The sequence below is a fragment of the Sinohyriopsis cumingii genome, chromosome 6, assembly GCF_028554795.1.
Source record: "Sinohyriopsis cumingii isolate HCF-2022 chromosome 6, ASM2855479v2, whole genome shotgun sequence".
In the NCBI taxonomy this organism is placed as follows: domain Eukaryota; kingdom Metazoa; phylum Mollusca; class Bivalvia; order Unionida; family Unionidae; genus Sinohyriopsis; species Sinohyriopsis cumingii.
The window spans coordinates 19,014,262-19,031,809 of NC_142966.1; the positions used below are offsets into that span (position 1 = coordinate 19,014,262).

Consider the following 17,548-nt stretch of genomic DNA (forward strand, 5'->3'; position numbering starts at 1 on the left):
TATGGAATAAGTGTACTATGCTAAAGAATCGGAAAATAAATTTGGAAACTATGAGAGTAGCAATATATGCTACCAAGAATGCATCCATATAACTGTTATACATAGAAACCATGTGGGAGTCAAAATTCATGACATTGCAAGAATAAATTAATTCAAGATTTTTATATATTTATAATGGTCTTGGTCCAAAGTACTGACAAGATGCAGTTTGATCCTTTGTTGAATCACCTCTACCCTACTTGATGACCAGATACGTTTTGGCATTGTTAATAATCAACTCTATCCGACTTGATGACCAGATACTTTTTGGCATTGTTGACAATCACCTCTACCCTACTTGATGGCCAGATACTTTTTGGCATTGTTGACAATCACCTCTACCCTACTTGATGGCCAGATACTTTTTGGCATTGTTAACAATCACCTCTACACCACTTGATGACCAGATACGTTTTGGCATTGTTGACAATCACCTCCATCCGACTTGATGACCAGATACTTTTTGGCATTGTTGACAATCACCTCCATCCGACTTGATGACCAGATACTTTTTGGCATTGTTGACAATCACCTCCATCCGACTTGATGACCAGATACTTTTTGGCATTGTTGACAATCACCTCTAAACCACTTGATGACCAGATACTTTTTGGCATTGTTGACAATCACCTCTACCCTACTTGATGACCAGATACTTTTTGGCATTGTTAACAATCAACACTACACTTGATCACCAAATGCTAATGTAATTTGTCACTATACAAATGTATTTCAGACTAGTTTGACTTCATTTAACCAAAAGCACATATTTTTGCAAAATGAGATTTATCATATGCTTCCTCTCATCTGTAGATAAGACTGGAGCGGCAGCTGTGCAAGATCCTTGTCTGCATCCTCAAGCACTACTTTTAGTGCAAGAGACAAGTCTTGGCAAATGGAAATGACACTTACTTCCAGTGAAGGTGATAAAGCAAGAAATCACCTCCCAAGCTCATTCTTTATGGCTTAGGAGGTTATATGCTTGGCAAACTCTGATGACTTACAAGATTAGAGTCACCTCTTGAACATTTCAGCTATGAAATTAGAGCAGTCTCTGAGAGCCATGTGGTTAGACATCTTAGAAATTAGTGGCAGGCATGTAGAGACAAAACTTTAATCTGGTGGGTCCTGTATCTGTGGCCCAAAAGACAACCAGACCATATTAAACCAACAAAGCCTCTTAGCTTTGCTGGATTTGCCAATGAAATTTTAAAAGATAGAAGATTTCAGTAATCATCTTAACCTGATGGAGCAGTCATGATTCATTTAATCATATGCTCTGTTGCTTAAGGTAGGTGAGCTCATTATTGCTGACATAGGAAATCCAATCTTCCCTAGAAGGATTCTCAAGGTATAAGTAGGATGTTCAGCATTCCGTCCTCCAATTACCCATTCTCCTAACGTTAATGCGATTGAGGAACATATTTGAAGCAGAAAGCACATTTATTTTTAAAAAGTTCGTTTTCTCCATGAATACTTACTGGATCACATTACTGCAGTACCTCCCAACCACCCCCTCGTGCAAGCAATTCCTCGTTGGTTTATTTCTCAGTTTAAAAGCTAGCGACACCTTATGATGCCAAAGGGAGGTAATAGGCAAGAGTTATCACCAATTGTCTATTTGAGATAGAAAAGATTAATTTCCATATTTTTAATAGGACTTGATTCTGGAGGTAGTAGGCTAATATTGCTGTTGTTAATGGGATTGGGTAAGTATTTTCAAAGAAGCATAATTTACATAAAAGTTTGCTTCTTTCAGGCATTATCAGATGAGCTTTCAGCAGAAGGAATACTGAACAACCTTTACACAGAATCAGATATACAAGAAACAGATGGTGCAAGCTCATCACAAGATGGCCTTTCAGGTACAGGGGCGGTGCTTTTATTTTTCCTCAGATGTCCTGAATGTAATGACTGCAAATTTTTATATTGGATATTCATAATTATTAGAAATTTCACAAATGATGTGCATCAATGAGAAATAAACAGCTGGTGACTAAACTGTCGCTATATTAATGTCTGGTATTAACTGCCTCTTTCGAAGCTGTGAAATATAATCATTATCTTCATTACTTTATTCCATCTCATTCTGTTAAACTAGTCATGTAGTTTTTGATGGATTGCTATGAAACTTGGTAAATATTTTGGTCATCACCCAAAGATGCACACATTAGCAAACCACTCCACTCCTGCTAGCTTATGGTATAACCATGGGTCCATCATGTGTTATCTGTTTTCTGTCCATCAACAACTGCTTGTTACCACACTCGAGACTGTAGTTTTAATCTGATTTAAATCAAATTTGGAATATGGTTTCTTACATCAAAATCTCAGATGATGTGACCTTTCATGTTATTGGCAGAGTTTTTATGACTAGAGACTAATTCATGATCCCTTATGGTCATATATGTTAAATATCCTTAAAGAATTAAGATCTTTGATGACTGGAATCATTAGCATGAACATTAGTCTGTTTGAGCTTGTCAGCACTTTAGTGACCATACTTTTATCAAACTCGATAAACTGGCTTACATGATGAAAATATATATTTTATCTTTTGCAAGATTTACACACATTAAACTTGACCGGCTATATTTACAACCTGACCCTGATTTTAATCAGACTTGGTAAATAGTCTAATATTGTCAGGATGTTGGAAGATTTTTATTACAAGTGAGTCTTATGTATATTTTATAGCATTTTCATCAGACATGGTAATTAGGCATAAAGATGATAAGTGTGAGTGAAATTTATGTAAATGATGTGACCTTGCATTAGAGTTGGCAGTTTCTTCATTGGTGCAAAGAACTCAACATCAATGTACAAATCTTGTCCTGGCAGACTCATTGTCTAGGAAGGGTCATTTCATTCACAGAGAATGGTTGCTCCATCCATCAATCTTTCTTTAGATTTATGTCACTAATGTAGCAGCTATATTTCTGATAAAATTTTGATAAAACTTGTTAAAATGTCTTATGTTATCAAGATGTTGGATTATGGGAAATACTTCCACATATTAATAAGATAATCTTGTATCAGATTGGCTGTCAGAGCTTGCTACCACTCTGGAGACAAAATTCCAATTCCAAAGAAACGTACTCCATCATAAGCTTATTTATCATTGTCATAAACAGGTTTAATATAATACATGAGCTCAGAACATGATTAATAGAATCTATGTTGGGGTTTGCACTGAGATAAGGAAATCACAGTCAAGGGGTTACATTATTTTTAGAGCCTCATGGGGAGGCAAATAATGTAACCCTGCAGCTGGGATTTCCTTGTCTTGGTACAAACACAGACATAGATTATTTCTCTCACTCCATGTTTTCCCAATTAAATTAAAATAACCCTGCATTTTTACAGTATAGTTAGCAGGTTTAACACATACAGTATTAATCAGGTCCTCTTATTGCCTTTATATAACGATCATCAAGTCAGGTCCTGTATTCTTCTATGAAAATCGGAATAATTATCTAAGTAGACTCTAGCTATATATGCTGCTGTCTAAAAAGAAAGAAAAAAATCAAGAAAAGAGTTATAATTGTTACATGTTGGAAGTATTGCATAATGAGTGTCTGGAGCAATGTTCTATTGTTGTAAATACTGGGCATTTTAATCCAGATGGGGTGACCTGTGGACCATAAGTATGCAAATTGTAAGCATGAGGAAATAGAAGCTATGATATTATTGTATTATCACATTTACTCGATGTATGTCATACGAAAATAACAATAAGTAATTAATATCTTTGATAAAAATAACTTTAAACATATGTTCTAACAATAAAAAATGTTTCTGTGGTAGGCAATGGTTTGATATAATACAGTACCTGGTAAGTAGTTCAAAATGAAGTGTGTAGTTACTGAGAAGAGTTTTATTCATGATTTTCTTGGAAATTTATACTTTCTGTCTTGGAAATATGGCAAGTGTTACTATTAATAGTGCAATGATAGGATACATGGAAATTTTCTTGTGGAATAGCATGTGGACTGATGAATGAACCACTCTGGTTGGTAAGTGCATGAGTTTTCATTTGCAATTGCATTACAATGTTTGATTCAACTGTGGTGGATTGGGTGTACTTGACAAGGTTTGAAGAATGCAGGTCTGACATAACACATTTCTAGTTGTTTCTGGCTTTGTGGTAGCTCTAAAGAGCTTTTGGATTGTTGTAGCAAATGATTGTATGCGTGTCTGTGTGTCTGTGTATTGTCTTTGTGTCTGTGTATTGTATGTGAGTCTGAAGCTCTACCAAATAGCTTGACTTCATAGTATGTTATCAAAGAAACCATAAGTTATTTTGTGAGTGAAGGTTTACTTTGTTGTTATGTATCTGTTGTTGTCATTGATTTTATAACAACTCTGTCAGACTCAGCAGAAGACAAAAAGGGTATAGGGGAATGTTCCCCAATTTTTAGGCAGCAGAGTGGGCATAAGTCCCCTCACATGTCTGATCATGGCCTTAGTAGTCCAGTAACATGGGACCATTACAGGATCCCAGACAGGACATGTCTTTGCCATCCAGCTCTCCAAGCATACCAGCTGTCTCAAACAGAGGAATGGATTGATTAGTGATCAGATTAATGCTAAGGCCTTCTTTACAGAAGGCCAGGTGCCAGCAATGTTTTCATACCATTTCCAAAAAGACTTGGATTTCAGTGCAGAAATTCTTGCAACTCCTTATATTATTGAGTGTTGCAGTGGAATTGGCCATCTTTTAATGTGACCTCTACAGATGACATTGCCCATTCTCTGATCCCTTCAATCAACAAGTCATGATCACACCCAAAGTGCAATCCTTCCTCAATCGATGGCACAGCTGGATTGGCTGATATCAGGGGTCACTCTGGACAAGCCACAATGGGAAATGAAGGTATGTACCGATGCCAGTACAGACAGTTGGAATGCCCACCTGATGCCAGACTTCGCTGAAGTCAGCAGCATGTAGGAGCCAGGGGATTGGCCTCTCCACATGAGCCTTCTAGAAAGGAAATCTATATCCAGTACCTTCCAATTCAGGAAGGATCATCTGAAAAAAAGTGGTTCTCATCATGTGCTGGACAACTCCTGTAGTGATGACGTACCTCCTAAAATAGATTTGGCAGTTTCTTCGTTGGTACAAAGAACACAACATCAGTGTACAGATCTTGTCCTGGCAGACTCACTATCAAGGAAAGGTCATTTCATTCACAGAGAATGGTTGCTCCATCCATCAGTTTTTCTTTAAATTTATATAGTTTTGGGGGTGCCCCATGATAGACGTGTTTGTGACAATGTGGAACCGCAAGTTGCCCACATTTGTCTCCCCAGTTCCAGATCCAGAAGCATGGGCTGTGGATGCATTTTCAATAAGCAGGGAAGGCCTTCACCTACCCTCCCACAGCCTTGATACCGAAAATAATCCAGAAATTATGGGGTCAGTAGAGTCTCCTGAAGCTAAATATATTTTTTCACAGTATTATTTATTATGCACTGTAAACATGCAATGATCACATTGGCCTTGTTGATGTAAACCAACATTACAGCAGCATAGTGAACAAATATTTTATTCTTAATTCTTTGCAGATGCCATTGGGTAGAGTTGAATTTTTATATTTTGGGGGGTTTGTAAAGGTATAAACAAACAAAATTCAAAAAGCACCTATCCAATCAGATTGCTGGAATTTGTAAAGAAGAAAGATTTAATAATATGTAGTTGATCCTAAAGAAAATATTAATGATATGACCCCTCACTATGGCCCCCATGTGGCCATCTTGAAAATATTGTTATTGCTACTCTTGCTGTAGAGATGGTTGTATCAGTACGAGGTTTATACTAAAACACTTGCTGCATTTTGTAGTTGGTCATAAAATTATCTAATCTTCAGAATGGTTGTCTTGTGACTATCTTAAAATTTTTTATATATGTTTCTGCCAAAAAAGGTCATATTTCACTGAAACACTATAACAGTATGTACAGTGGCAATGATCTGACCTCCATTATGGCATCCATAGTGGCCATGTAAAAAGTCTTGCAGTCACTAATCTTGGCACTGACATGGGCTTTTCACTATTGTTAATACATTATTGCAGTATGTTATTTGTCCTATATGAAAATAGTCTGGAACTGACCACTAGTATATCCATGCTTTTCTTTTAACAAACTTGAAAACTAGACCCATTTAATGTTGAAGTAAAGTCCAGTCACTGCTTGCATTTTTGCACTTCATTGAACCAATGAACACAGTGACATACATATACAAATGGCTTTTGACCAAACTTTGAATTTAGTTGTGTTATGTAATAAATAGATTGATAACATTCAAGGTCGGAGTCTTGATCAGGTTTTTACCTGTAATGGCTTGTGACTTTGATAACACAGGTGTTTGGATATATCGAATGATGCTAGTTCAATAACTTGGGTCATTTTGGTATATTTTGAAAGTAACAGAATAATATTATATTTATGATAATCAGATCAAAGAACTTGACAGTACTTTTTTAATGCAGTTAATTATCTGAACATGTTAAATCAAATATAAGAAAATATTTTTTGTTATCATATTTGATATGATGGAATTTATTAGTAATTATTTACATTGGGTTCATTACTCACCAGTTAAAAGTAATTTGAAATGTATCATTTGTTTTGTAAATCAATAATTTTTGTAATTTTTATAAATTTTGTAAATTGTAGTGATTATCTATCACTGGGTTTTGTGTACATGCATAGAGTCTTTTTTAAGATGTTAAACTTCCATAGGATCTGTAAATAGATGATTACTTACCTGTTTACATTTACTAATAATAAGTGGTCAATTATTAGTAAATGAAAATATGTATATAATCATATATTTATAGATCCTATAATTCTCCCACTGAAGAGGTCAGTTCAGTGGTATCTGAGAAGAAATTAGTTAATTCCTGTTTGATGAGCTAGGTCACATGAATAGGTATTTTTAAATATTAGATTTAGTAGTAAAAAGATGGTCTCATGGGGCATATTGTTGTTGTTGTCGGGTTTAATGCCATTTTTCAGCACATGATAGGCGGCTATACATGGCGGCCAGTATTAATGGTGGAGGAAGAACCCAAGAAAATCCTGGAAAGAACCACCAACCCACAAGAAGCTACTGGCAAGCTTTCTCACATACCCACATTGGCTGAATCAGAGACTCAAACCTATGAAGACAGAGGTCAGATGGCAGTGATCCGTAATGGAGAGCGTTTTAGACCACATATAGTTGTAATAGACTCTTGAAGATGTATATAAGGAGAGAACTGAGCAATGAGATTAATTTCTTTTTTAGATTCATTCAGAAATCTTGTGTTCTTGTTGTAACATCAAAAACTGCAGACATATTTTATGTTGTATTTAGACATTATGTATTTAGATGTTTTGAGAGGAAAAACATTTGTGTGGATTATTCCATGGAAATAAAAAAAAGTGCTCATTGGATTAGAATACTATTTTGGAACTATTGTGAATTATTCAAAAAAGTTAGGACAAAAATCCACTTTGAAACATCAGGATCTGAAATTTATATGGAATTTTTCATTCTTTTGGACTTTATTATAACTTTTTCAGTAATGATTCAGTTTATAATACTATTATGTTTACAACATGAACACTGATGCATCTAAGAGTCCTTATTGCATGTTTGTGTCAGATTGGTGCAAAATCTTTAGTGCATGAACTAATTATGGGATTCAATATCCATTTTTAATGCCACATTTAATTTCTTCTAATGCTCTTTATGTAGATTTAGTTGACAATACCCTGAAAAAAGACGACCTATAGGAAGTAGCATAAATTCATTTAGATGGGGGAAACTCCAGCTAGATAGGTAGATCAGTATTTGCTTGATTCCATGAAGTCCATCTAAAGGTTTTGAGAAAAATTAAATTTACAGTGGGTTATGACATAACATGATATGACAGGACATATGAACATGGGTAATAGCTGCATGCTCCTTATATATCCATCACATGAACTTAATAAAGGAAGGAAGAAATGAACTTCTTGTGGATTTCATATACATTTTTGAGGGCCTTAGAACATGTCTCTTTGAGGGACTCTTGTTTAAGCGTACATTGTGGATGTTAATTAAATAAGAGTAATAATGATAATATTTTTTTTTCAGTCGTGGTTACAATCGCCTTTTCTTTCTGCAGGTGTTACTGTTGTTCCAGAGGAAATCAATGCAGTTAAATCAGTTATCTCCATTATGCCAGCCACTAACAGTATAGCAGATGGAAATACAATCAGTGACAACGTTCTGACTGCTCAGCCTTTGGTTCCACTGCAGATGGCCAACATTACAGAGGGGCAGATGTATATTAAGGAAGAAAAGGGGGAAACAGTCACTGTGCAACACTATCTTCTTACAAACATTATAAGAAATACTCCATCTGGAAAACAAACTTCACAACTTATTACACAGCCTATACTATTACCTCAGGAAGATGTAGAAGCAGTGGAAGGGTTGTCTGCTCTGAGTAATAGTGGCACAGTTCCCATTATAAGTAACATGCATGGGCAACCAGTCCAGCTTGTGCCTACCCCATTGGTATGTGTTAATAGGGACGTTCAAGCCATGGGTCTAAACAACATTTCAATAGGTGATATAATCCAGGATTACGCAGAGCCAGGTGATACAGATTCAGTCTCTTCAAATCCAGAAACAATACCCATAATTCTATATCCTACAGAAGGCACTGTTACTATCACACCAGCTGAGGAATCCCTTCTACAATCAATTGAACAAGCCGAAATGGACACATCAGCAGTCTTCAGACAAGCAGAATCAGCGTCACAGTGTAAGGAAACATCTTTTATTGATTTTACCTAAAATGGATGAATTCCCTGAAATGAGTGCAAGTTGAAAAATGCAGCTGGTTGTCATGTGGGTTGGCTGGATTATTTGCTGTCATACTAAGAGATTGACTGCAGAATGATATAAAGCTCAGCAGTGGTAAATATTAGGAACAAAGTATTACAATGTGCTCTGAATTCTTTTAGATAGTTAATGGTTTATTGTTCATTTGTAATAATGATGTTGTCCTTAAATTGCTGTATTATAATCAAATCAAAAGTTCACCAGTTTGCAGTTCTGGCCACTGCTAGATATTTGTGTCACCAACTACAGAAAAACTTTGATAACTCAGATATAATTACTTGGATACTCTGCTTCACTCAGATGACTGGCATAATTATCACATAAAACAGTCTCATACCTGCATAACTCTGATATGACTGGCATAGTTGTCACATAAAACAGTCTCATGCTTTGCATCAGTCATATGACTGGCATAATTATTGCATAAAACAGTTTCAAGCCTGCAACCCTTCAAATTCAAAACAGCTGAAAACTCCAAGAAAATAATTATGGTCCATGGCACTTTGAGTTATCAGTGTCCAACTGTATTTTCTTAGGATGTTCATACCATATGAAGTGGCCACTAAAGTGAATGAATTCTTGTGAAAACAGCCAACCACCAAAGTGAATGAATTCTTGTGAAAACAGCCAACCACTAAAGTGAATGAATTCTTGTGAAAACAGCCAACCACTAAAGTGAATGAATTCTTGTGAAAACAACCAACCACCAAAGTAAATGAATTCTTGTGAAAACAGCCAACCACCAAAGTGAATGAAGTCTTGTGAAAACAGCCAACCACCAAAGTGAATGAATTCTTGTGAAAACAGTCAACCACTAAAGTGAATGAATTCTTGTGAAAATCGTCATCTACTAAAGTGAATGAATTCTTGTGAAAAAGCCATTTGAAACAAGTTTTGCTTCACAGTTTGCACATTTTCGTACAGCAGAACCTGTCATTAGAGGAAAGCTGAGGGATCGAGATGATTAATCTTGTTCAAAATAGACATTCATAACATGGGACGATACATTTACGCTTTACACTAAATCTGTCGTACATTTTAAGGACAAATATTTTTCATAGACTTGTCTGGCAGCCATGGCAATAATAGAATGAACTATAACTGTTTTAAATGAAACTCATCCACCTTTTATTATACATACACTGCAGTTATGACTCTGAACTGCCTTAGGGTTTCTGTAAGTGTTAAAATGTAGCCTTTACCATGGAGCTATTTCCCTACATCAGCCAAGTTTGAGTGTAGACAATTCATCTTCATAGCTACAAATCATGGTATTTTTTCAAAAGATAAAGAATTAATGACTTGGTAAAAATACTTTCAATCTCAGGTGTAAGCTTCAACAAAAATGCCATATTTGCAATAAACCACATTTAATTTCTTTAATAATCGTCAAATGCATAACACTTGCTTTGTTTTATGCATTTCTTCATTCATTGAAGTCATATTTGCTATTCTTTAAAAGTTGAATAATTTTTCTGTTGATGAGTAACTTGCTTGAGACAATCTTCATTGTAAGGGCAGTAGCAAAAGTTAAAACATACACATACAATTCATACATGCCAACCATTACGCTTTTGGCGTAATCATTACGCTTTTTTTTACTAAATTACACCTTACGCGTAAACGTGTATGGATTACGCTTTTTCGGTATATCCACCTTCCAAAAAAAATCAGTTGTTTGTTTTCTCGTTTTTATTAACATCCCATTAATCCCACAGACCGTATTTTAGAAAGGACAGCTTCTACGTAACTACACTATAAGAGTATGCTTGTCCGTGCACTTTCCTAACAGTATTATGTTCTATTTATAGCAACTATCCTATACCCAGAAACATGCAGGTTCTACTTTCAAACTTTTGACCTTGTATTCTATTTATAGCAGCTGTATTGCTTAGTGAGGAGAGAACAGACTGGTTTTCTAATTTTTAATCTTTACTCACAGATTTTTTTTTCTTCTAATTTATATTTAGTACAGAACCAGTCTAAAGGTATTTGGTGCTAAAAAGTATAATTTATTTTTGTTGATGCGTGTATGAGAGCAAAAATATCTCCTTTCAAATAATTTCACAGATGGATTAGAAAAATGCCAATAATAAATGAAACATAAAATAACAGAATCCTCCAAAGATGAGGACATGAGGGCAGCATCACGTGACGTCTATTGCAGGCCGTGTGGAAAGAATTTTACTATTTGGCACTAAAATTCATCAGATGTATTCTAGTCGATGTTTGTGTTAGAGCACATATATTTTTTCAAAGAATTTCACAGGTGGATCACAAAAAGACACAAAAATACAAAACAACGAATCCTTCAAAGATGAATACATGAATGGCATAATACATTGTTCCATTCTCGGGCACAGGGGCTCGCATCGTTGCTTAAAATTGACCTGTCATACATGTACTATATAGTACATGTATGACAGGTCAGTTTTAAGCAACGATACTAGTCGCTGTATTCTAGGGCAGCATCATGCTCATTTTAATATTGGGCATGGTGGTAAATTTTATGCGGAGAAACACTTGAAAACAAAGAAACATCAAATTAGCTCGTTTTACGAACTCCAATACTAAGGTAACTTCTTATCTACAGCAGAATTAAATTGCGGACATGAATGTTGTAAATGGAGAGGCGTTATTTACCGAGTTCTAGAAAGATAATGAAGATCTTGCTATTGGTGCAGAAGCAAGAGAATTCATAGAACACAATTCTACTCTAGTTGTGAAGGTGTTTGATGATAATGTTAGAGATTATTATGCTACAGCCTGTGATTACATGCTCCAAAAATTCCCCTATGGAGAGGAAGTGCTTTTAAATGCTTCAGTTACTGATGTAAATGAGAGACAGTCAAAAAAGCTTCAAAAGTGTTAGATTCTTTGTCAAGAGATATCCCTTTCTATTACCATTTTTGCCTACCTTGGCTCATCTGGAAGGAGAATTCCTGCAGTATAAAGTTGGGACTCTACTTGACAATATACTTAATGCAGATAGATTTGATGTGCAGTGGCACCTTATTTTCCAGCTAAAAGACACAATCACTGTAAGATATAAATTTCCTCTTCTTTGTCAGGTTATGAAAGGAATATTGGTTCTTTACCATTCTAATGCTGACTGAGAGATTGTTCAGTATTGTTAACAAAAATAAAAGTGAATTCAGATCCAGGCTCAGTAACCCAGTACTTTGTGCTCTACTGGTGTGCAAAACATTCATGGTCTCAGCTGGTACAAAGTGTTTTAAAATGCAACATGAAAATCTGTTGCTTTTGAAAGCTAAAAGTGCTACATATGAAAAATTTAAGCAGTAAATGATGTTAAAAGACGAGAGGGGCAAATAAATCATTGTTTATTGAATTTTTAGCATGTTATTTGTGGATTCCTCTTTTTCTGCTTGGATTCCTCTTTTTGTCCACTTGGATTACACTTTTTCCTCGTCAGGGGTTGGCATGTATGACAATTCCTTGAAATAATCAGAACCACTTTTCTGTCATATCTGTCAAGTGCTTATAAATTGTTCTAATTTATGCATTTCATCATACATATAAATTATAAATTGTTCTAATTTATGCATTTCATCATGTTCACATAAATCAAGTTATTCTGGGCATGATAATCCAAGCTAAATCATTTTCTTTTGATGATAGTTTTTTTATAGAAAGTTCTTTTTCAAATTGTTGGCATTGTTCAAGGTATCAGCTTAGCCATACAATGCTGTTTTATATAACCTGAATCAAATTACTATCCCTTCTCTCAAATATATTTAAAATGTTTTGCATTTTTTTTCTATTTCATTCATCAACTTAGATTTGGTTTTATTAAAAAGATGTCAATGGATTTTCTGCGAACTATTCTGTTCAAGAAATTTATTTAATTTGATAAATTTTTGAATGGTAAAATCAAGTATACAGATGTTAAAGACAAAAATCTTAAATGCCTTCTTTTTAAATCCCATTTTCTTTTTAAGGAAAGTCAAAGCATGGAGTATCAGGTACTTCTTTAATTGTTTTTATTCTTTTCTCATAGGTTTTAATTAGTTATGTATAAAACATTATTTTATATCTGTGTTATTTCAGTACACAAGAATTAGGAGCTGAGTGGCACTTCATTACAAATTCTCGTTCTGTCTCTCTGACAGTGTACTTAGATTGTCAGATTATCTGTTTACAGTGATCTTTCTCAGTGTGTAGCTTGTCTAAAATCTTGTTTATTTATGTATCCTGGTTAATTTATGTAGATGATGTACAAGTTATTGGTCAATTTTACATCACAGACTTGACCTGTATTATGCTGGTAAGGAAGCATGTAAGTGTATATAATATGCACAGTTTTTAGATTAGATGTGTGTGTGTGTGTGTGTGTGTGTGTGTGTGTGTTTATTTGTTGTAAGTGATACGGTCTGAAGAGATACCAGCTGCTTTCAAAATAATCATGCTTGTAAGGTTATCTAAGCAGTTGTTGTGTTTTTCTTTTTCAATGTTAAATTATGCATCATACCTGTGATCTATAAACATTCTATGTTAGAATGGAAAAAAGTTCATATATGTAATTAATTATACCATGCTATAGTAGGATGGAATAACAAATTCATGCCATTCTTTAATGGGGTGGAATAAAGAATTTATACCACATTTTCTTGGTTTTTGCTTGTGTTTGGAATTGTAATACATCTGTGAAAGATCCACATCTTCCAAAGTGCTATCTGGTTTTTAGCAGTCCCCTAGGTCAGGTCAGAACACATCGGGAGATTTCCAGTATTTGTTCAGGAGTTTTTACCTCAGAAAGAGGTTAAATTTTCACCAATCTGATTTTTAGCATGCATATGATCAAAAATTACCACTACTGAACAAATTAACATTTTTATATAAATATTAAAATATCATCTCATCAAATCATTCCTTTTTACAGTAACTTAATTTTGTTGCATTTCATACTCTTCTTTAGATTGGATTATGTTAGTGGCTTTAGATTGGATTATGTTAGTGGCTTTAGATTGGATTATGTTAGTGGCTTTAGATTGGATTGGATTATGTTAGTGGCTTTAGATTGGATTATGTTAGTGGCTTTAGATTGGATTATGTTAGTGGCTTTAGATTGGATTATGTTAGTGGCTGTCCTCATAATGGTTGATCTTCACGCTCAGGAGATAAAGGGCCATCCATTTAGTATGTACGCATGGAGGGGAGAGATGGGGGTTAATTCAAAATCATACATTTGTGTATAGGTGGGGGTCTATTGATAATGTACATACGCATAGGAAACATGGGAGGTGTGAAACATCAATAATAATTTGCCTAATATGTAACCTTTTTGACTGTGTTTGAATTTTAGCAGACACTAGACAAACTTTTTGAAATTAAGCAGCTCATTTCTTTGATGCAGCCAGACATTTAACGTCAGTGGACTATCTTTTATGAAACACGTTAATATTATTAATCCTTGATCGTTTCTGCATGGATTAAATATAGGTCATTCTATAGAATTGGGGGCGGGGGTATCAAGCATACATATGCAGGTGGGGTGTGTAAAAAAGTACAAATGTGTACAGGGAGGGGTCAAGATTTGCCATATTTTTGTGTACATACTAATGGGTGGCCCCTAACTTATTGTTACTGGATCTATATTTTCTCTAGAATCAGACACCGCTCTGGTAGCCTATTGGTTAGAGCTTCCACCTGAGTTGCGGTAGGTCGTGGGTTTGATCCCCAGCATAGTCATACCAAAAAGTGGTAAAGATATTACTTACAGCTGCCTCACTTGGTGCTCAGCATTAAGAGGTTAGTGTTAGGACTGGTCGGCCTGGTGTCAGGATAATGTGACTGGGTGGGACATCATGCTACATGTCTGCGGCATGATGCCCCAGTGGTAGACAACACAATAAACTGCCACACTGCAGACATCATAACAATATGACCGAAAATGTTTTAAAGCTATGTTAAAAATCCAAATCAAATCACATCTAGAGTCAGTCTAAGTTTTCCTAAGAATGGAAAATGGCTGTTTTTGTGTCTACTGAGTCCACCAGGAAGTTGAAATTCTTTCCTGCCTGTAGGTAGATTCAGTTCTGATGACCAGAACTGCTCCTGATTGGTACTGTATGGATTTGATGTTGTTTTATTGTCAGTATTATTCTTCAGATGATGCACAAATATCACAAAGTTTGTAACTTTAAGGCTAAGTGGCAGACACCATTGTTGTCATCATTATGATCACTGTCAACCCACTGGAGTCTTTAATAATAACATTCAGATCCTGAAAACAATTATTGACAACGACAGAGACACCATTCATCCAGGGCATTATTGCAGCTAGTGACGTAGTTTAGACTTTGGTAGTTTGGTATACATTTATATTTACAAAGGATTAATCAAGGGCAATGGTTTTAAAATAGAATTTGCAAAGCAGTTGTTCACATTTAATAGTGTTAAATGCATATTTGGCTTAAAAATCATGGCTGCTGGTTGTGTTCTACAGATGGTGACTCATGACTGAGTTTATATATAATAAATTATTATTATTATTATGCAATTAAAAATATGATTTATTCTGAAGAATAAAATAGTTGCCTTGTGACTAATTTTTACTAATTTGCATGAGAACTTTTGTATTTTCTGAATCAGGGAGCATTAATTTGAATAGATCTGAAAAATGATCTGTAATCAGAAGTGATTATGTTCAGCTATAAAGTTAACAAATAGTTTCTCAGCACATATAACTTTATCCACATTTGTTGTTCTGGTTGTGTTTTTAGGAGATATTTCTTCTGCATGATGTGTAATGTCGTTCTTTCCACCCTGACAGATTCTAAAGTAGCTTACAGGAAAAGCAGAATAAATATTCACGTCCCTTTGAATTTGATTGCAACCACTGAAATTCATGTTTACAAACAGCATTGAATTTTTTATGATATTTCAGTTGGTTGGATTTTTGGTGTCTTGGCATTGGCATGCTTAGATATCACAAACTTTGAACAACGAAGAGAAACTGACCAAGTTTTATGCTACTTGTGCTGTTGAGTACTTCAACCATAATATATCAAATCTTTAATCCTGTCCAAATTGCTTTTGATCATACATAGTATAGACTCTAATCCATCTTGACAAGCATCAAAGCAGAACAAGCCTTGTAGAAAGATTAAAAGCAATGTGTATCATTTTATACAGACTGAGCTCTTTAGTAACCCAACCAGAATCAATTAACATTTTTTAATCTTTTTAATCCTCTTAGAATTAATGGTGCTCACAAAGTATAATCCACTTTGTCAAACTTCAAACAATGAAGCCAGCTGACCAGGAATAAAATGTGGAATTAGCAATAGCAACTATACTGTCTTTCTCTGCTTAAGATGGTTCACAATCGTGATCATGGGCAATATTACGAAATTTACTACAATGAAACCAAACTGACAAAATAATTTTGTGCATGCGTGAGATTTCAGTGAGAGATTGGATATACTCCTAAACTTGGAAAAGAAATCGTCCAATGCTGTAGGTTTACATGCAGGACTCTTGTAACATTTTTTTCATTTGTTAGGATGATGTGTAGACCAGTGAATAGGACCTGATTTTTCCAGGGTTCCTTTGGTCTCTGAAGATCTTTGACAGTTTGGGAAAAATGAGGTAGCATTTTTAAGGCCTTGAAAGTTTAGGAAAATCGAGCAGATTACCCTGAGGTATTTAAAAGTCTTTGAAAATTGAAATAAACCCAAACATTTTAATTTCTTTCCATAATCACAAATAAAATTGTCCAAGGATGTTAGATTCAGATGTAGTCGAGTTTTCCTGGTTTCTTTCTTTTGATGACCAGTTCAGTTTCATTGCCACCGCAATAACATATGATTATTTGTTTGGCTGTCCAAAGTTGGCCGTGGTGGCAACTTCAATAACACATGCACTCTTCATCAAAGAAAGCTGGCTACAGTCTTCAATTAAAAAAATGCATCTTCATCAAAGGAAGTCAGCACCATAACTATTTTCACCACTTTTTGTTTTCTAATTTCATGGGAAAAGGGACAAGCGAAACTATGTAGGGTCCTCAGAATTATGTGTGAGGCAGGAAGAGAAGTAGAGTACTGATGTGATTTAATATTGACTCGGTATGGAAAATTAGTAGATGAAGTTATCCATTTGGACAATCAGCTGTTGAATTGCTTCAATGGAACAGATGACAGCCTTGATGAAATGTTTTATTTCATCCTTTCCAAAAGAAAGGAATATGTTGAACTTTGGAATGTTCTCCAGAAAATGTTATTGTTGTTACATGGGCAGGCAAGAGTTGAGAGAGAAAGGACTTTCTGTCAATAAACAGGTATCTGTTGAGAACCTCAGCAGAGAAAGCCTCAGAGCTCCAAGGCTAATCATTGACACAATGAGAAAAGCAGGTGGACCTTTGGAAATCATCATTAGCAGTGAAATGATGACATATGCCTCCTCTGCAAGATATAAGTACCATGCCTATCTGGATAAGAAGACAGCAGAGGAGGAACATGAGGAGAAAATCTGAGTTAGCCATGGATGAAGTGGAAGAACTTAAAGCCAAAAGCTGTGTCTCAAACCTGACATTGCCAGCCTACATGCTTCCTTTGTTCAGATGGCAGAAGAAGCAGAGTTAAAAGGACTCATTGTCCTTGTCA

At 35.2% G+C, this 17,548-nt stretch overlaps 1 protein-coding gene across 4 annotated transcripts in view; it reads left to right on the forward strand.

Moving 5' to 3' along the window:
• The window catches only part of LOC149796455 (uncharacterized), an 86,119-nt gene extending 72,572 nt beyond the window's left edge, over positions 1-13,547 (forward strand). For all 4 annotated transcript variants that reach the window (XM_089961153.1, XM_089961154.1, XM_089961156.1 and 1 more), the window contains 2 exons: positions 1,799-1,904; positions 8,197-13,547. In XM_089961153.1, the coding sequence (XP_089817279.1) occupies positions 1,799-1,904; positions 8,197-8,873 (783 nt within the window). In that variant the 3' untranslated portion in view covers positions 8,874-13,547. The remainder of the gene's footprint in view (positions 1-1,798; positions 1,905-8,196) is intronic.
• Positions 13,548-17,548: the final 4,001 nt, after the last annotated feature.